The sequence below is a fragment of the Carassius carassius genome, chromosome 24 (assembly GCF_963082965.1).
Source record: "Carassius carassius chromosome 24, fCarCar2.1, whole genome shotgun sequence".
Lineage (NCBI taxonomy): Eukaryota > Metazoa > Chordata > Actinopteri > Cypriniformes > Cyprinidae > Carassius > Carassius carassius.
The window spans coordinates 15,435,327-15,457,431 of NC_081778.1; the positions used below are offsets into that span (position 1 = coordinate 15,435,327).

Consider the following 22,105-nt stretch of genomic DNA (forward strand, 5'->3'; position numbering starts at 1 on the left):
TAAAACTTTCTTTACCACATTTTTGTCTCACAAAAAGACAGCTTATCGTTTTGTTATTACATAAATACTGACATATTTTCAGAGAAGGTCACTGTAATTGTACATAATTCAAAAACTCAATTTTACTCACATTTTCTTAGTTTTTGTTAAATACACAGTCAGACCACAAATGCCTGCAACTGCCACTAAAACCCCAATGACAATCCCAGCTATCGCCCCTGATGACAGCCCCCCTCCTCCTCCTCCTGCTCCTCCTTCTATGACAAAAGGCACAAAAAAACAACAGACTGACATCATGTACAGCATAGAATACATAGTTAATGGAATTTTAACATGTATCAAAGATGTTATGAAAACACTAAAATAAAATTAAAAACCACACATAATGAAGTTATAAAATAAATGGTCATTATATATACACACAGTTATATATACACACAACATAAAGATTTTTTATGCTGCAACAGACATTACATTTATGTAAGCATACATACAAGACATTAGATACATTTAAAAAAAAAAAATAAGATATCTTAAGAGGTAAATTAATATCCAATTGTAATGGTTATAAAATGTTTACAACACGGGTTAGTTTAAACTATTCTCACCTTTAACTAGTAAAGCATGTTTGTGTGAGGCGTTTCTCTTTGTGACATTATTGGAGGCTGTGCAGATGTAATCTCCACTGTGTGTGAAGTCAGTCTCGTTTATGGTAAATGTGTCTGTGGTCACATTGGTGTCTGTTTCATTAAATTTCCAGCTGAATGAAGCAGAAGGTTCAGAATTTGCAGAACAAGAGAGCGACACACGAACCCCTAAATCCACCACATCCTCACCCTTAACAGAAACGTCTTCTGGTCCATCTAGAACACAAACAAGAGACTCACTGATAAACTGAAGAATGTCTGTATTTCATCAGGTTTGAGCTCAAATCATCTTGATGTTTGAATGTTTAACACTCACAGTTGATTATTAAGTGCACAGGTTTTGCCATCTCAGAGCTAGCAGGGTTTCTATATGTACATTGATATTCTCCACTGTCTGATCTCTGCACTGGACTGATGGACACTGATCTGTTATCAGATGAGAAGATGATGCTGTTGCTAGGAGACAGAGGACTGTTATCTTTCATCCACTGCACAGAGGTGATGATGCCAGTTCCCTCAGAGCTGAAGTTAGCAGATGATTTTCCCTCTATTAATGATTCTTCTGGACCAATAACTCTGACATTAGTTATATTTTCTGTGTGAATGATAGAGAAATAACAAACACACCAAATCTTAAATTACAGTAGTCTTTCATATGAAGTGAGCACTGAGTGTAATTCTACGGAGTCCTGCACATGACATGCAAGGAAGAAAAAAAAATGTAGGCACAATTTAACAATTTGTTCTTAAGTAAATTGTCTGCTCAATATGATAATGCCCTCTTTCTAGGTAAATCATGTGCACTAAATAATAATTAGTTAATAATTAGGCTTCCTGTCCACGTACACATTCTCATAAACATGATGCTGCTATGTCATGTTATGTTATGTTATGGACAGCAGCTCATTCATAAAGCAGGGGGATATGATATGTATCCAACTGAAGATTAATAAAGCATCAGCACCTGTTAGGGGGTAATGATTAAAATGTGCACACAATTTACCTACCCTGTTGATGTTTTGAAGCATGGCTACTGGTTGAGCTGGTCCTAAGCAACTAGCTCCTGCTCAGGACCAGCTTAGGACCAGCACATGAACAGCTTAAATCAAATCATGACCAGCTAAGGACCAGCTCAAGCCAGCAGCCATGCTTTAAAACATACCCAACCAGCATATGCTGTCTTTTTCAACAGGGTAGAATGAGGACACAAATTATTATCATAAGTTCAACATTTACTTAAAATGAGGAAACTAATTAATGAAGAAAATTTATGATAGAAAATTACATGATCAATAAAAAAAAAAGAAGACTCACTATCTGCTCAATTATTTGGCACAGTCTGGTTGTTTATTTGGATTGTGAGCAGTGTATATGTTTAATTTCTCAGAAAAGTTTTTACTTGTTTAAGGAGAATAACAGCTTATCACTTAACAGAATCGACCGCATATCAGCTAATGTTCAGTCTTCTTCCATTTTTGGAGTTTATATTGGGGAAAAAACGGCTTTCTAATTAAATGAGGTCAAGGTTATATTGGGATTAGTTATCAAGGCACAGTTGATTCAAGCTGATTGTTATACTTTCTTCAACAGTAGAGCCAAGGAGGTTGATATCTCTATAAAAACATGATATCTAAAAAAAAAAAACATTTCTGGTTGAAGCTAAGTGGATATTTTGTGTTTCCTGGGTGCACCAATAATTTTTTAGCTAAATAACCTAGACAAAAACAACAACTGATAAGTTCATAACAACAAAACAACATTAGGCATGTACATACATAAATTATTATAATAATAATAACTATTATTATTTGAATATCCTTATTTTCTCATCAGTAATCTCATCATGCAACTAATATAATAAAATTTATATTATATAATAATAATATAATATAATAATAAAACTTGTTTAATTTACAACATTATAAATGGACAAAAATATGCTGTTACTTTTTAAATCATTTTTCACATATTTATTAGACACACATTTGTCATCTATTAATCTTACAATAGTTTCAAATACTAAACCAAGTTTGCACAACACACTCACCGAACACTAGTGAAGTTTCTCCTGTAAGTGTGTCTCCAGCAGTATTTAATACAGTTAGTCTGTATATCCCAGAATCCTCCAGTCTCAGGTTCCAGAGCTCCAGAGAGAAAGTGTTTCTGTCAAAACTGGCTCTGTCTCTGTATGCTGAGGCTATTGTAGGTGAATCAGGCGGTCCTGTCAATATCAGAGTTGATCCAAAGTTCCACAGAACTGCAATAATTGATGTGGAGGGCGGGTTAACAGGAGCAAACACCACACTTCCTCCTACTGCTCCATTAGTCGGACCAGAAATCTGCAGATCTTCACTTAGAAACAGGCCTATTCAAAACATCATCATCATCATCATCATCATCAACAACAACAACAATAATAATAAACTGCTAAAAGGCAGTTTTATATAATTAGCTTTTTTTAAATACACAAAATCATTTTTGCATAAATATTATATATACTGAGAAGAGAGCCTGCGAGTCACAACTATCTACCTCTATTTTGTCATGAATGACAGTGCAAAGCAGGGCAGTAGCTGGGGTTTGCGGGGCCCCGGTGCAGGTTGTATCAGTGGGCCCTGTTTGAAATTGTTTAATTTTTATGTTCGATCTATTTATTTATTTGTGCTATTTACACAATGTTTAAGTTTTTCAAGTTTGTAGGTGCAGGTACAGAAACCCAATAATTAAATGTAAAATAGCACTGCATAGTCTTCAGTGTAAATATAGTCAAACCAAAATTTATTCAGACACCTTCAACATTTCACACATTATCACAGTTTATTTGCTATAGTTTAGAATTTTTTTTATAAAATATGACAAGAACTCAGAGTTAAACTGATAGATAGAAAGGTATGTAATGGATTACAATCAAACACAACTTCAAAAAACTGTTAGTATGACAATATTTACACAACTATCAATATTTTGTCGACCAATTATCAAGCAATGCTTCATTTTGTTCAGTCTGTGGTGTAAAAAGGTTGCATTAGTTATTCAGGAAAAAACATGTAAGCAAAACATGGTCAGGTCAAAGTGTCTGAATAATCTTTGGTTTAAAAAAAAAAAAATATATATATATATATATATATATATATAATATATATATATATTTTTATTCATAGCAATTTCACTAGTAGTCCACTGTATGAAGAATTTTTGGGTATAATATGTCACAGTTCGCTTTATTTTTCTATACTAACATAAATTAATCATAGTGTCCTGCACCTACTAGTACAAAAATATATCCAAATTTTATACCTGGTGTCTGAATAATTGTTGGTTTAACGGTGCATTCATTTTTGTTAAAACTTCAAAGTAATTCCGTCAAGAGCAGTGAGTGATTTTCTTTCTTTCATTTTCTTGGATTAACATTACAGCAGCTAGTAGCTAAATTAGGCGCGGTCACTTTAAGAGATGATGAATGCATCCAGTATAATACACATCCAATTTTGATCACTTCAGACATAACCAACAGTTTTTTCGAGACGATACTTTCCAAGACGGATGTTTTGACATATTTTGTATGTATTTGCCGGCAGTGTTGAGAAGGTTACTTTGGAAATGTAATAGGGTACAGATTACAGGTTACCCTATTTAAAATGTAATAGTAGTGTAACTTTTAAATTACTTTATTAAAGTTTTTAAAGTGTTTATTTTCAACTGTTAATCATTTTCAAACATTTAACACCATGCAGGGTTAACCTTACAGTAGTGCTCCACACTGTCAGACTTTCAAAATACTTCATCACTTGAATTTAGATGATCAAATTTGAACACATCCACCACAAAATCAGACTTTAGTATTGCCTTTTACTTTGAGATTGATCTGAAGTTTAAAATCATAAGAAATTGTTTACTGATACTGTTTTTGAAACCAAATCTTTGCATAACAACAGGAAACACTGCATCTAAAAAAAATAAATAAATAAAAGCATATAGATCTGCTCAAATATGGTTATCTAGCATATGTCCAATTCTGTGTACTAAACTCTAGAAATATTGGTGTCTTTTTGAAACATTTGTGTCTCTTTTTATATGATATGACAATAGTTTTCAAATTCTGAAACATGGACAACACTATTTTTTTATGGACCTGACTAGGGGTGTCCCCGACTAATGATTTTCATAGTGAATTGGAATTTTCTATTCTTGCCGAGATTCGACTGATAGTCAAATCTTTTGTTTCGGGGCAAAATACATTAACAAGAGTTAAGTCAGACATTCCACTAACTGATGTTAACACACAGGGGAAATGTGTAATGAACACCTTGCAGATATAAACGGGGTAAATAATGTTTTGTTTTGATGAACAGATAGTTAACACTAACGTCGGTGAAACCATAAAAATTTACAATTTTTGTTTTTTACAATAGTGCTCTCATGTTAATGTTAGCCAAAAACATTAGCAGTTACTGTTTTGCATTTCTGTTTTGAGCTGCGCGCGCTGAAGATGACCAGGGGTGCGTTTCCCAAAAGCATCGTTAGCCAACTATGGTCGCAAGTTCCATCGTTACCAGCGTAGTTCAACTGTTTCCTGAAACCATAGTTCAAACGAACATTCACAAACTGCAAACAAACTTGTGTCGTTGGAACGACAGCTCTCCACCTGTGAGTGGAGGGGAAAGGGTGTATTGGTTTGTTCAGGTGGGCGATATGGCAAAAATTTCAATTTTTATTTTATTTTAATATAAATATCATGATTTTAATCATTATTGTTTGGCATGTTGGTTTTTCTATTTTGCAAGCTGTTTGAGCATCACAGCCAAACTAAAACCCCTCTAATAATGACAAAGCTTTTTACATTAAGGTAACAAAATATGAAAAAGTATGGATAATTAGGCCAGTGTGGGAGAAGATAAAAATCTTTGTCATTTTTTTATCTTTGTTATTAAAAAAAATAGAACTAAGATGCACATTACAAAAACACATAATACACAAATAAACAGTGTTTTATTTTCAGGTACAATAGCATTTAGCAGGAGCATTCAAAAAATGTAATGAACAAATAAAAATAAAACAATATAGTTTGATCCTAATATAGCAACTGTTTTTTTAAAAAAAAATCAGTGTTTGGTGTTTTATTAACATTAAAGAAATAAGTAACCACAAATAATAAAATAGGTTACTGTTTTGTTTTTATATATCTTCATGTACTCACTCAAAAGTTGTTTAAAACCTGAATGAGTTTTCAGAAACTGGAAAACCAAACAGTTGCTGGTTCACAGTGACTTTCCAGAGTATTTCCCTCTACTATCAAAGTCAATTTGGACAAGCAACTGTTTTGTTATCTAGATTCTTCAAAATATCTTCTTTTGTGTGCAGCACAAGAATAAAAATAATATACTGTAGATTTGGGACAACATGTGAGTGAATAAACAATGAAAGAAATTATATTTTAGGGTGAACTATCCCTTTAATTACAGTGGCATCAGGTTCATTGTCTCTTTAAAACCTGCACGCATCTAATATACAGACATGCATTTTACTCATATAGTTGTCTGATTGATTTTATAGTCTCAAGCATTCAGAAATGACACAAAAGAAAATTTTACTTCAATAAAAACAAGGATTAGTTTTTGTAAGGGTTGTGATGTCCACATGTTTTTTTTTAGAAGAAATTATAGAGGCTAGCATTTCTATATCAAAAAAGTTTACCAAAAATGAAAGATTAAGTGGATATTTGAATTAAATGTTTGGTCAATATTAAACAAGGATTTGATCATCCTGTAAGTGATACAACAGCAGTTATCAGACCTTTTAGCGCCCTTTGCAGGCATTTGTCACCTATGTAATGTACATAAATAGTTTATTTTGTATTACATTATTAACTTTAACAGTGTTATTCAATTATTATTAATTAACCAATCATTATTGCCTTGTTGTTTTTATATGATGCCTTTTATGTCATTTTAAAAGGTTGTTGTTAGATAGCACACGTAGGTCTGGAAGATGTCTGTTAAAGATCTCTTGATCTGGAAAGCATCTGCTGTCTACGTCTGACAGACAATACCGTCGCTCCCTACACGCAGAGTATGCAGTCTGCGTAAGGCTCCAACTCCCAGCGGGCCACCATCCCCAGTTGCTCAAAAAAATTTAATTAAAAAAAATAAAAAACCATGTGCCATTCCCCCCCATCAACGCTCGCGATAACTCAAACCTAATTTTTGCGGCTGAATGTTCATATTTGATGGATGGACATCTATGCCCGGTTAAAAGACATCAGCAATCCGGCGCAGAAAAAATAAATAAATAAATAACAGGCATAAAGTTGGCTTGACGTTGGTCGTTCGATACTCACAAATTTAGGGACCATCTGTAAAGTTACATGGGATATTGGTATACACTTTTCTAACGTCAGTAGCATTTGAGGAGAATGACTTAAAGTTATACAAACAGCTTAATGCACACCTTTAATTTTTGATATTTATTAAAATAAAAATAAACTGTAAATCATGTAAATTATGCTACTTTTTCAAAACGAATGGTCTCAAATGCAAATTTGAAGCTCAGTAGTAGTTGAGGAGACTTACAGTCATAAAAGCAACTGTATTTTGTTCATTTAGGTGTCAACTACAACGCACACCTGATACATTTTTAATATTTATTAAAATAAATTGTAAATAATTCGTGTAAAAAATCACTTTCAGGCACGTTCCTGTGAAATATTTTTTTTTTTTTTTTTGGCTGTTAAATTAGATTTAATGTCGGAATTAATTCAACCACCACCAACGCATCTAATATTCTCTCTGACTTTCCAGGTTCCCTTACAAAAATTATCCATGGTTTTAACAATAACACCAAAAATCATCGTTCTTGTATCCATGGTAACTGCAAATTAACAAGTTTTGTTACTTCAAATAATAATTTATAAAGAAGTATTAATATACTGTAATATTGTTTTGTTGTTGTTGTTGCCATAAGAACTGACCTAAGCCATCAATAGCCTTTAAAATGACTTAAAATGCATTATATAAAAACAATGGGGCAATAATAAATGGTTAATAACACTGTTAAAATACATAATGTAGGCTAATAGAATATAAACATAACATGTTATTACAAATGCCTGCAAATGGAGATAAAGGCCTGGTAATTGCTGCTGTTACACTAATAGGACAATCAAATCCTTGTTTAGGCTATTGGCCAAACATTTTATTTAAATAATCACTTAATCTTTCAATTTTGGCCATTTTTTTTTTTTTTTTTTGCTATAGATGACACAACCTTTATAATTTCTTCTTCTTCTTCAAAAAAAAGTGGATATCACAACCCTTTCAAACATAAACTATGGTTTTATCATAGTAAAACTACTTAATTTTCTTATATATTTCTGAATGCTTGAGACTAAATTAGAGTCATATAAAGTTATAGACATAGGTAAATATCGAGAGCTACATTTGTAATTTGTACATTAAAGTCATTTCATTAAAGTTCTATTTTCACCCCTATAGTAGGGGGGCACAACAATACAATCCTGCTTAGGGCACCCATTTGGTCAGCAGCGGTCCTGCTGCCAGGCGTCTCTCAGATGTCAGTTTTATATACATTCCAAATCATAAACATCTTATAGACATCTAATAGACATCTATTTGACATCTAAAAGGAAACGTCCTATAGATGTATTGCAGAAGGAAGATGTATTTGGGGAAGTTGTGGCCTAATGGTTAGAGAGTCGGACTCCCAATCGAAAGGTTGTGAGTTCGAGTCCCGGGCCGGCAGGAATTGTGGGTGGGGGAAGTGCATGTACAGTTCTCTCTCCACCTTCAATACCATGACTTAGGTGCCCTTGAGCAAGGCATCGAACCCCCAACTGCTCCCCGGGCGCCGCAGCATAAATGGCTGCCCACTGCTCCGGGTGTGTGCTCACAGTGTGTGTGTGTGTGTGTGTGTTCACTGCTCTGTGTGTGTGCACTTCGGATGGGTTAAATGCAGAGCACAAATTCTGAGTATGGGTCACCATACTTGGCTGAATGTCACTTCACTTTCACTTTTTATGAGCAAACACAATAAAAAATACATCTTGCAGATGTAAATGCACACGTCAAATAGACGTCTCAGAGATGTGCGTGTGCTATCAGGGTGTAGGTCTGTTTTTATTACAAAAAAAATATTATCTGAATACTTAGTTAATTATTATTTGAAGCTACTTGAAGTATCAAAGCCATGGTGAATTTGTAGTTACCATTGTTACAAGAACCATGTTTTTTTTTGTTGTTGTTGTTTTTCGTAGTAAAATTGTGGTTAATTTTCAGAAGGGAACATTGTCATGTGTGCTTTGCTTGTCTACTGTCTTAAACGTAAAAAAAACACATTTTTAGGGGTTCGAGTATGCAGTGCTGAAACCCTATTGTAATTGTTAGGATTTGTATTATTATTATTATTATTATTATTGTTGTTATTATTATTCCGCCCTAGAACTGAATGTGCAGCCCAAACCGTAAGGCCTAGAAAGCTGAAATTTGGACATATCGCAGAGCTCAATTTGGGGAGAACTAAAAAACAGCACAGAAAACTACAATTTTAGACATTTTTGGCCGTAGGTCGTAAACCAAAAACATGACATCATTGCAATCCTTGGGTTATCCCGAACAAAAGTGTACACTGCGTTTTTTTGCTCTACGATGCACAGTTTTCTCGCAAAATTGAGTTATATCTGAAACCTACTTTTGCACACTAGTCCTAGGTTTTTCAACCGATCAGAACCAAACCACTGCAGAAATATTCTCTGGACACTCAATATCAATAATTATCAAACAATTTAGATTCTTACGCGAAACAGTACGCCAAAAAGCTTTATGCAAACGCTAGCCAAATGTTATTTTAGCTATAACTCTTGAACTGTATGAGATATCTTCATCAAACTGGGTACACATGTGTATAAGCTCAATCTTTGGTCAAATACTTGCCACTTGGGGGCGCTTTAAGACAGAAAAAACACATAAATGGCTATAACTCAGCAACCGTTAGTCTGATCGACTTGAAAATTGGTATGCAGTGTCTTTGTCTGAAGGGGCACAAGTATCTATGAGGACATTCACGTATCTTTAAAAAACATGGCCGCCTTTGGCCTAACAAATTTAAGCACCTATTTGAAGGGGTTAACGGATGTCAAACGGAACGAAACTCGGTGGGCACGTTCGACTCATGGCCCTAAAGGTCTCTGAGAATTTTGAAAGAAATCGGCCACTAGTTGGCGCTAACTAGTTTTTTAGCTCTGTAATCACGTGGTGTTTCACATATCCATGCAATATGCATATCATCTGATAGATCTGCTCATAATGCACAACTTTGTCTCAAGAACAATTACTGTCAGTCAAACTGTTCTTTAATTATTCACAACTATGTTTAAAAAACAATTGCAAACTAGTTCTAGGTTTTTCGCACGATTGGAACCAAACCACTGCAGTAATATTCTGTTTATTCTCTAGATCAATAATTATCAAAAAAAAATTTGAATTTTGACCTTTGGTTAGCTTTAAAGGGGTCATTTATAAAAGGGGAGTGGCCAAACATACCACAAAGTCTATAAAACCAAAACAAAAACTTAATGAAACTTGGTGAAAACATGCAGCAGATGATTCTTAACAAATATGCAGAGTTTTATGGAGATCGGTTAATAAGTGGTGCTATAACAGTTGAAAAAGTCTCAAAAACACTATTTTTCAATAGAAAATGAAAAAAATTTGTAGAACATGTTCATAAATTCACACAAATACTAGATCTTCATATCATATGATAGATCTCCTTTTTGTGAACAACTTTGCCTCAGGGAATTAAGATGTCAATCAAGTCATTCATTAAACATTAAACATAGTTTTTACAATTATGCCAGATTATGATTACAATTAAACCTGCCAGTGACATACAAACTTAAAAAGAGAAGACTATCTCTGTATGTGTGTGTGTGTGTAAGAATGCTTAATGATTATTAATATAATAGTTGAACCATTTCATTTCTGTGTGTGTGTGTGTGTGTTTGTGTGTGTGAGACCATTCTCCACTTTAGATGTGTTCTACTGTCAGCCATACATCCAGGTTGACCTAGACCTTAAAACCATAATACATTTTAAGCCCTGGTAAATGCTCGAAACCCCGGTAATCACTACTTGCAGCTATATTTTATAATTGTGATTATGTGTTCATGTTTACATGTTTAATTACGTATACAGTACGTATATATATATTTTTTTTTGAGCAACTGGGATGGTGCCCCCTGGGAGGTGCCCTATGCAAACTGCGTACTCTGCGTGTAGGGAGCGACGGTGCTGCATGTGTGTCGCAGTCAGTCTATGGTCGCAGTATATATTCTGCGGCACCAGAACTGCAGAATGTACGTTACAGGACAATACAACGATATTTCTTCAAAATCAGATAGTTGGAGTAATTTTTATCATCCACGATCAAAGAACTTAATATTGCACACCTCTTCCTGCGGAAGAAATCGCAGACTAAGATGAGAGCCAGGACTGCGAGGGCACTTTAGCGCCGGACCTCAAATGGGCCGGTGCTCAAGCCCCACCCCCTTGTGCACGCCGCTGGCAGCGTGGCCCTCGCAATTATTCTCCCTTCGAAGTGCCCTCTGAAAGCATTAATCATGCCGATTGGAACGCAGCCAGTGGCGGACTGGAACAGTAAATCAGGCCGGGAATTTGACTCCACCCCAGGCCACCTCTGTTGCTGCAGTCACCACCACCCAATTCATTTGTCCACCAGACTGATAAACTCTTTGGTTCTTTCAGTTGTTTGAATTGGGTTATACTTAAAAAATAAATCAAAATCCTTAGACTTTGGACAGGCAAAATAATCAAATGAAGTATCAAGAAGTATCAAGGCATTCACTGTCTCTGTCATCTTTCCCTGAATCCCCCTCTGTCTCACTCTGCACATTGAATTTCTCTGCAATATGAAATAAGCACTTTCAATAATCTATATTAATTATGCAGCCATCAATTTGAATGTCCCAATGATCACAGTTCTACTATTGATGACCTTATAAATCATAAAAGCACATATTTTTCTAAGAGTATAGCCAGCATGTTTAGTTTTGCTTATAGCTTAAACTTTACCTGAAGGTTCCTGCTCTGACTCAAAAGCTGAACTCAACAGCAGGAGCAATAGCAGCACTAGTGCTACTGTTGCTTCCTTCGTCACCTTAAAAATAAAAAAGCATTGTACACTAGGCTACATACTGTAGGCTAGAAATGGAAAATCAATTTCTGGTCAATGTTGGCACTAAAAAAATACTGTGTTTTAAATAGATTTTATCTATTGTAAGTCTCTTTGAATAAAAGCGTCCGTCTGCCAAATGATTATGTAAATATTAGGGTGGAACAGTTCAACTATATTCCAGTGTATCAGTTTTTTTATGTTTTGTATCAATGTTTAAGGTGGACTTATTGATTAGGTGCAAGAGTAGTAGTGATTGTTAAAATAATAGATTAATGCTGAAATAGTAAATTGAGCCTTGTTCCTAGATGGACAGAATGGAAAGTAATAGATCAAATGAGGAGATGGAGATGGAGATAGAGGAAGAAAAAGAGGGACATGTAGAGGCACAAGTGACAGAAAGAGAGCAGGGAACAGCAAGCCAGGAGACAGAGGCTGGTGAGAAAGAGGCACAAGTGTTTTCTATAGTTTTTACTATAACCACTGTTGTTAATTATTCTGTAGAACAGAAAAGAAAAAGCCATCAGGTTGGGACAATTTAAGACATTTCAGTTTCTAATCCCAGAGCTATTATTATTTTAAACTTAAAATTGTCTTCTCTATTGTTTCTTTTTCAAAACTGCATCAAAGCATTTGCTGCTGTATCAATACATAATCATCCATATCTATACGTGAATCAGCAAGGAATGCACCACAATATATTGCTGTATTGATATTTTGAATAGGGCCATTTAAAGCCTTGTTCCATTTGCCACTTTTATACTTTGAGCACCTGCCCCTCCAAATGTCTCTGCATGGCCCTGCTCAGAGGGAGTGTCAGCCATGTTAAAAAAATTAACCGCTTAAGTCATTTGTGGATTTTTTCACACTTGTGAAGTTCCTCCACTTATTCCTGACTTCTTCTGTGCTTTGTTCATATCCATAGCCAGCATCATTTATTTTTTGAGTGATTTCTGCCCAGATTAAATTTTTGTACATTTTTGTAATGCTATTTTTCAGCTTTGAAAATTGGGGTTTTCGTGTAATTTTCATTAACACATGGCAGGAGATGGCAAGGAGACTTAAATAGGACTGAACCTGTAATCCGATCTAACTTTGTTTTTTCTTTACAGTCTCCTCATTGGAAGCAGTCTCTATCACATTTTGTTTACAACTCATGTAATTGTGAATTGTAATTATGTATTCTTATAATGGTTATGTTCTGTACCCCAGGGGGGTTTGTCTTGCTGCTCTCCCCGCTCTGTCCAAGCATGGCTGCATGGACAGGTGGAGTGTTGCCCAGAACATAACCATACCGCCAACACTAACTGTATGCAATTATAATTGTCATAAATATACTTGATGGAAGTGGTCCTGATTGAATTGGCATTTCTGTTACATATGAGAAACATCAGACAACAACTCATTAGAACTGCACAGCGCTTTGAGTGTAGAGCCTGGTTTATAGGAGGAGAGCGGGGCACAAAGTAACACCTTTTGACTTTTTCAGTTTGTGTGGATCCACATGGGGTATATATATATATATATATATATATATATATATATATATTAGTGGTGGGCCGTTATCGGCGTTAACGTGCTGCGTTAACGTGAGACTCTTATCGGGTGATAAAAAAAATATTGCCGTTAATCTATTCTCAAAGTTGGGTTGAGAGCTGGGTCTATACTAAGCAAGCTATGATGACTTTCACCTTGATATTTTAGCGTGGATGTATACCTAGCCGAATCTGAAGGGGGCGAGAACGAGTCTTTAAACCTACTGTGAAATGACAACATCAAACGTGACGTGCTAACACGATGCGCACGCAGAGAGAGAGCCGCGTATCACAGACAGCAACACTGAACCGCACTCTCTTCTGCAAAGTTCTCCTCGAAGTCCCTCCTGCACTTGAACGAACAAATACAAATCGCAGTTTGAATAAACAAAAAGATGTAAAAGAGCCCAATTCAGCACCGCGGTGTTCTGTTGTTCAGGGATGTGTATTATATTGGATGCGTTCATCGTCTCTTAAAGTGACCGCGCCTAATTTAGCTACTGGATGCTGTAATGTTAATCCAAGAAAATGAAAGAAAATCACTCACTGCTCTTGACTGAATTATTTTGTAGTTTTAACAAGAATTAATGCACAGTCAAACCAAAAATTATTCAGACACCAGATAAAATTTTTGATATATTTGACTAGTAGGTACAGGACACTATAATACATTTATGTAAGTGAGTATAGCAAAATTAAGTGAACTTTGAAATATTATACCCAAATAATCTTCATACAGTGAACTACTAGTGAAATTGTTAAAAAAGTTGTATATCAAAAATTATTCAGCACCTTATAAAGCACCATGTATTGCTTATGTGTTTTTTTTTCTGAGTTGCTAATGCAACCTTTTCACACCACAGTCTGAACAAAATTAAGCATTGCTTGGTAATTGGGCAACATTGATGGTATTGATGGTAGTGTAAATATTGTCATAATAACAGTTGTCTGTAGTTTTGGTTGATTGTAATCCATTACATACATTTCTATCAAAGTTATGACATTATCAAGACAAATTTGTTCTGACACAGTTTAACTCAAAGTTCTTGTCATATTTTAGAACCATTTTATAAGCAATAGCAAATAAACTGTAATAATGTGAGAAATGTTGAAGGTGTCTGAAGACATTTTGGTTGGATTGTATATTTCATTTTTACAATGAAGACTATCCAGTGCTATTTTACATTTAATTATTCAGTTTCTGTACCTTGACACCTACAAACAGTGGCGGCTCCAGACGATTTTGATTGAGGGGGCAATGGGGGGGTCCTGGTCATTTCAAGGGGGGTCTCATGAAAACCAACAAAAAATACAGTGGACACGGCTAATAACTGCATATTACTGCTACTAAACAACAAAAACAACAAAGCATATTAACTACTTTGTTTTTAATTAATTAATCAATTGCAGTTTGCAAACAATATGCTCAAACTTTAAAGGGTTGGCACTTTAAATGGTTCGCGTCACCAATACGCATTAATCCACAAATGACTTAAGCGGTTAATTTTTTTAACATGGCTGACACTCCCTCTGAGCAGGGCCATGCAGAGACATTTGGAGGGGCAGGTGCTCAAAGTAAAAAAGTGGCAAATGGAACAAGGCTTTAAATGGCCCTATTCAAAATATCAGTACAGCAATATATTGTGATGCATTCCTTGCTGATTCACGTATGATTCATGATTCATGTTCTACAGAATAATTAACAACAGTGGTTATAGTAAAAACTATAGAAAACACTTGTGCCTCTTTCTCACCAGCCTCTGTCTCCTGGCTTGCTGTTCCCTGCTCTCTTTCTGTCACTTGTGCCTCTACATGTCCCTCTTTTTCTTCCTCTATCTCCATCTCCTCATTTGATCTATTACTTTCCATTCTGTCCATCTAGGAACAAGGCTCAATTTACTATTTCAGCATTAATCTATTATTTTAACAATCACTACTACTCTTGCACCTAATCAATCACCTAACCACCTTAAATATTGATACAAAACATAAAAAAACTGATACACTGGAATATAGTGATTAATATTATTATTACTGTTGTAGTTGTTGTTGTCTAAAATTGAACACCTTTGCAATGTAAACAAATGACAGGCTACATTTGTTATTCATATCCTTCACACTGCACTTTGATGTCAGGTATATTATGCATTTTTTATTGACATTGATATTTTTACATTTATTTCCAGAGAGATATTATTGAGTTTACAGGCTAAAGTGGTCTTGCTGTTGTAAACACTGTTTCTATTGTAGAAAAATATTTGCGTCACATTTAAAATATAATTATATTTTAGATCATTTCTGAATTGTTTTTATTTTTATAATGATAATTCAGAGAATGAGAAAATCTGAATAAGCCTTACCAGTGTTGTGATAATTATTTTTAAGGCACTCTATGTGTTAAAAAATAAATAAGTACTGTAATATAATAATAGTTTAGTCAAATAACATAAAAAAAGACCAGACCCTTCGATGCCTGTGAAACTTTTCTCCCTCAAACAGCACGCTAGTTTTACTTCTACACTACAGGCTACACACAGCAATATAAACAACATATCTGCAAGTTCTCACATCACATCGTTATTGTAAAATAATAATAAGTAAATAAACATCAAAATCACTTCGTTGAGAATGAAACACCACTTACCAGCTGCCGCGGTGTAGAAAATATCCTCTAGCAATTAAAAAATGCGCGTGCGGCGTGAGGAATCGTCCTGGTCGGATGAGGTCGTCGTCGTCAGGTGAAAGGTCATCATGTTGGTCATTTTATTTATGGCTAAATTATTATTAATAAATTGTACTAATATTAAGATTGGGCGTGGGCAGGCATTCACAAAAGGGAATGTTATTACAAAAAAAATTCGAGTAAATTTTGCTTTGACAAAAGGGCACTTAAGGGGCAAGTGAACCGGTTCTTTCGGACAGTTCGATCAAATAAAACCAGTTAAAAAAAAAAAAGAAAAAAAGAAAAAAAAAAGCGCTCATTGTAATGTCATTGGCGATGACTGCCCTTCATTCAGAATCAATCATCAAAAGAATCAGTTCGGTTCAGATGAGCTGTGAGTCAGTCTACTTCACACTGAATCACACAAGCGCAGTATCATCAGCTCCTCGGTTCTCGAATCGGATGCGTCCGACAGAAACGGTTCTCGTTCAGTGTACGAATAAATGTCGAAATAATTATTATTTATTATTGTTCTGCGTAGTTTGAAGATAATTTTTTTTTAAATATTTATCTCGGATATATATATATATATATATATATATATATATATATATACGCAGTGTTGGGGAGTAACTAGTTACATGTAACAGCGTTACGTAATTTAATTACAAAATTATTGTAACTGTAATTAGTTACAGTTACTAAGAAAAAATGAGTAATTAAATTACAGTTACTTATGAAATTTTTAATGATTACAAAGGGGATTACATTTGAATATTTACACACATCCACATACAGATTTAACTGATTTCTTTCCCAAATTGCACTGACTATTCTGAGACATACCGCCCTAATAATTTCCGGGATGCGGAAACACAGTCTGGTTCGTAGAATCCAGTCATAAAAACGAAATGCCTAACGCGGACGGAATATGCCACATTTTGGATGACTAAATCAAAAGTAGGTCAGTAAACATGAATCAAAACATGACATGGACTAGTGTATGTGAATATTAAGCCCCAAAAATGCAATATATGACAATTCCCGGTGGCCTGGCAGCCGATTTGGCCCGCTATTTAATATCATTATTGTATAATTGCCTGCCGAATGTACTAAAGCGATCCTTTGTGAATCCGCCATTTGATAATTAAATCTCTAATAAGTCATGAATTGTTGTGTATTACAGTCATGACTCGCGCGCTCTCCGCGCCTCCGCCAAACGATTTGGATCAGACTCAGAGTAATCAATGCGAGAGAGAGAGAGAGAGAGAGAGAGAGAGAGAGAGAGAGAGAGAGAGAGAGAGAGAATAGAGTGGACAGCTGGAGCAGAGAAGCAGAACTACTGTTCAGGGTTTCAGATCAGTTTAATCTGTAAAGATGCTTTTTTGTCTTTGTTTTTTTATTTATTTAATCAAGCAGCAGCACGTTGCTCATCAGTCATCACTCAAAATACTATATAAAGGACATCATTATTATCTGTTGTAATGTTACAGTAGTAATTTAGCTGAAAAAAAATTCAGATTTTTTTTCAATAGGTTTAGGGGGAGCTACGACAGACAACAACACAACCCTTACGAAAATTAACATTTTAATATTTAACTATAAATCCAGAGAAAATGGTTACTATTGTTTAACTGTGATAACCAAAAGTGTAAAATTATTTTACAAATGTATTTATTTAAAAATAAATACAAATCCATTTGCAAAAAAAAAAAGTTATTTTACTTTTATATAGGCTAATAAAAGCATGTTAAACTTTTGTAAGGGAAAAACATGACTCGTGTACAGTATTAGGATTTTTCTATAAAGATATTGTAGTATTGTAGAGTATTGTATTGTAAAGTTTAGTTTTGTTCAATCTTGAGTATTAAAGTCACGAGAGAGATGGGTAACAGGGCAAAATAAAGAGACTGAAGAGAAAAATGGAAGTGAAGGTGCAGTTCAGGAGAGAACTTTTAATTATTTTGCATGTCCCCAAATTAAAGATTTAAACCTTTTTTTATGTCAGGTCCAAACAAAAAATAGTTTTGTCCATGAACAGGTTTGTATGAGTTTGAATTTTCCAGTCTGAATTTTTTCCCAGTCCGCCCCTCCTGTAAATGAATGGCAAAGACATGGTTTAATTTACTACACATAGGCCTACTGAAGCTCGCAGTGTTTTCAACCTCTGCCGCCTCAATATAGGAGTACACGAGCACATAAACATAATTTCTAGAACTGCTCTGTGTCACTTCATGTGCATTTTACTTATTTTAGGAAAACTATCATCATATACAAAGAGACAGCAGTTTAAAAAAAACACCAATGTTTCAGGAGTTTATTACAAAGAATACGTCACATGCTTATTAGATTACTGTATTTAAGTTGATGTATATGCTTTTATTTATTATTCTTTAATTTTCACAAATTTATAAAAGTAATCAAAAAGTACTCAAAAGTAATTAGTTACATTACTTTAATAAAGTAATTGAAAAAGTTACACTACTATTACATTTTAAACAGGGTAACTTGTAATCTGTAACCTATTACATTTCCAAAGTAACCTTCTCAACACTGTATATACGTAAACGATCGATCACCTGGATCGCACTGACGGACCACAACCGTGTGAATGCTGGAATCCGTTAAAATGGGTGCCTAAAAAAATACGAAACGCATACGCACTGAAGACAGATTATGTGTGAACCAGGCGTAAGGTTGTTTGCACCTTGTGCAATGTGGAATTAGTTTACAGCTTTCTCAAGTAGTTTGTGATGCATTATGGAAACAGGAGATGAGCCCCTGGTCTAATGCACCATCTTGCTTAAGAAACCCATTCTAAAAGACTTACTTTTAGTCATTATTTTATTTGGGTAGCACACTCATTCTGAATGTTTTCTGTAAATCAAATGAGCCATTTTAATCTAGATTAATGTAGATTAATTCCAAGATTACAGTGAGATTAATCTAGATTAAAAAAATTAATCTATGCCCACCTCTAATATATATATATATATATATATATATATATATAAAAAAATTTTCAAATAAAACAGTGGTGTTTTTTAGTGTCTTCTGCTAGTCATCACAGCATTAAAAACGATCTTAACTGATAAATAAAAGATAGGAGATTCAAATAATAGCAGATTTGTCTCATTATATAAGAATAAAGAAAACTGAGATGAAAAATCTACTTAAACCAGAATTGTAATTTTATTATGGTAAAATAAATGTTCAGTGATATCTTCAACATATTATTGAATTTTGGCACAGATTTGTTTCTGCATAATATTGATATTGTTTCTAATAAATAATCAAACCACTTGTGTTACAACTAATTGCGGTACTTTGTGCCCCATGCTCCCCCTACGTCGGAAGGAGCGCGAGGTGCGCGCATCAAAAATTACGCGAATATTGATGGTTTTCCCACTAAAGTAAAAGACCATTTCTTAAACCAGGGAAGGTGAACAAGTTTGTATTCTTGTGGAAAAACAAAACAAAACATGCAAGCATTGTCACCGGCAGCATTTAGTTTTACTTTTCTTTTAGTTTTGTTTTCATTTTGGAAAGCATATCTTTGCTGTTTACCTCACGTTATGCAACTTGAATTGCAGCTCCCTGTCAGTGAAGTGAATAAACAGTAATCTCTTCCATACATAGCCTCAACTCAATACCCTTTTCCTTCCTCAATACCCACACACTCAGCTCCATGCCTCTCCCCCGTGAAATGGCTGCCCACTGCTCCGGGTGTGTGTTCACAGTGTGTGTGTGTGTGTGTGTTCTTGTGACCATCGTGCACTCCTACACCCAGATATTCAGCAAAGTAATTTCTGACAGTTATCCTAATTTTAGTACTGATCAATCCTCAAACTTATTAAAATAATGTTAGAATAAAATAAAATTGACATCAACGAAAAATCATAAGATCTGAAATGTCATGTTGGACTAATTTAAACACTTTCTGTGTCATGACGTAATTATAAAACATAATCATAACGCATTAATTATGTATGGCCCATACAGTTGATATAGTTTTGTTATTATGTGCTCAAAGTATAATTTCTAAACAATTAGTGAAAAAAATTATAATTCTCAAGGGCATAAGGCAGGAAGCGATGCAAAGAAGAGTAGCAGATAAAATATCATAGAGATAAAAATCACAAGTTAATGACTGTGTATTAGGCCGTGATGTTTATTTTGAAATAGCCTTTTTAGAATATCTTAACTGACAACACTGACACCATGGAATATATCTGCTTGAGTTAACAGCTTATTTAATTTTACTTTATTTTATTTAGAATAAATGTAAGCTTCTGTTAGGTTGTTTTAATATCAAATCTATAATCTGTAATCTGCCTACTGCACCAACAAAGCGTTGGATGCTATTTAGTCCGAATAGTTATAGATGATATTTGGGGAAGTCATGGCCTAGTGGTTAGAAAGTTTGACTCCTAACCCTAGAGTTTGAGTCTTGGGCCGGCAATACCACAACTGAGGTGCCCTTGAGCAAGACACTGAACCCCCTAACTGCTCCCTGGGCACTGGGCATAAATGGCTGCCCACTGATGTGTGCACTTTGGATGGGTTAAATGCAGAGCACAAATTCTGAGTATGGATTACCATACTTGGCTGAATGTCACATCACTAAAGAAATTGTATTTTAATTATTTGGGTTTGGTTGACCCAGTAAACAATTTAAATACAAAATAATATGGCATGGATTAGATATAGGGCCAAAATCATTTTCAAAGTTTTTGTTTTTTTGATGCATCCTGCTGGATAGACATTTAATATATTATGGATTTTGCAAATTTGGTTGCACAATGTAGGCCTGTTGTCCACTATGATGATTGCACATAACATCTATCATTTAGGACCTATAAGCGTGTTTTAAATCATGCATCTTGCATTGTTTGTTACTGATTAACTGATTATAAAAAATGTATGAATTAACAAATTAATTAATAATAATTTAGAAAAAGTGTCAATACAATTTTCTTGTAAATGCTTTAGTTGGAACTGTACTGTATATTTAACAGGCTAATCATTGTTTCAGAAATTGTGTTGTTAAAAGTTTTATCAATAGGTTTTAAATGAATGATGAACTATGATCGAGTGTGAACAGAGTTGTAGAGTTCTGTACTAATTTACCACTTGCTTGTGAAAATAATACCAAATTATTATTGAACCCATATATATCCATCATAAAACCCATCAATACACGTTCAAATTATATAAGTAAATATAATAGATAGACATACATTTAAATATATATATTTTATAAAAACAGAAACAAATAGCCTATAAACATACACATTTTTTATACATGTTGTTTTAATGAATGTGGCGTGCATATGTGTATAGTATACGTCACCTTATATAAAATGCAACATATATAGAAATATCACTCTTTAAGACAATATATATCATACTGTATATTATATTTCCTAATGGGAATTTAAAACACACAAAATTATTTAATTGATATAAAGAGGCTCACCAAAACACGACAATATCCACAGCGTCCCATATAAGCCACAAGAAACCATCATGATCGAGCTCTGTGGTTGTTTTTGATCTGTCACGAGCTGCAGCTCAACTCATCTGAACTATTAGCTACATACAGTTCTCAGTTAATGATAAACAGCAGTTATAGATAGCAGAGTATTGACTGCGCCACCTAGCGCTGGATATTACCACAAGCCTTACATGCCATTTACTGTAAATTAAGATACCATTTTGAAATCAATAAATTATTTCATGTTACTGATATTTTTGATGCAGTTATGTTACCTAAATGTTTTATTCGATGGAACAAATGCTATAGTCTTTTTCCCACAAAAAAACGATTAGGGTTACCAACTTCAGCAAAGTAAAAAAAAAGAACAATAATGGTTCTTAATTAAAAATAAGGGACTGTGTAAGGGACACTCAACATTAATGTTCTGTACCACATAGTGCATGTCATTTCAGTCTCTGCAGTTAAGTGTCTATAAAAATATTTTTGTTGTTGACTGAAAAAATCCTCAAATTAATCTCAAACATAAACACATTTGTTGTGCTTTACTTATTTATGT

At 34.3% G+C, this 22,105-nt stretch overlaps 1 protein-coding gene across 3 annotated transcripts in view; it reads right to left on the minus strand.

Moving 5' to 3' along the window:
• Positions 1–21,828, minus strand: part of LOC132102945 (carcinoembryonic antigen-related cell adhesion molecule 20-like) — a 132,783-nt gene extending 110,955 nt beyond the window's left edge. The window contains exons 1-5 of one of the 3 annotated variants that reach the window (XM_059507687.1): positions 21,529–21,828; positions 2,695–3,012; positions 964–1,242; positions 600–863; positions 131–254 (exon numbers count right to left, since the gene is read on the minus strand). In XM_059507687.1, the coding sequence (XP_059363670.1) occupies positions 131–254; positions 600–863; positions 964–1,242; positions 2,695–3,012; positions 21,529–21,580 (1,037 nt within the window). In that variant the 5' untranslated portion in view covers positions 21,581–21,828. Of the gene's footprint in view, positions 1–130; positions 258–599; positions 864–963; positions 1,243–2,694; positions 3,013–21,528 lie in introns of all 3 variants that reach the window. The other 2 variants (XM_059507689.1, XM_059507688.1) reach the window with 2 other exon arrangements.
• Between the last annotated feature and the right edge of the window lie 277 nt (positions 21,829–22,105).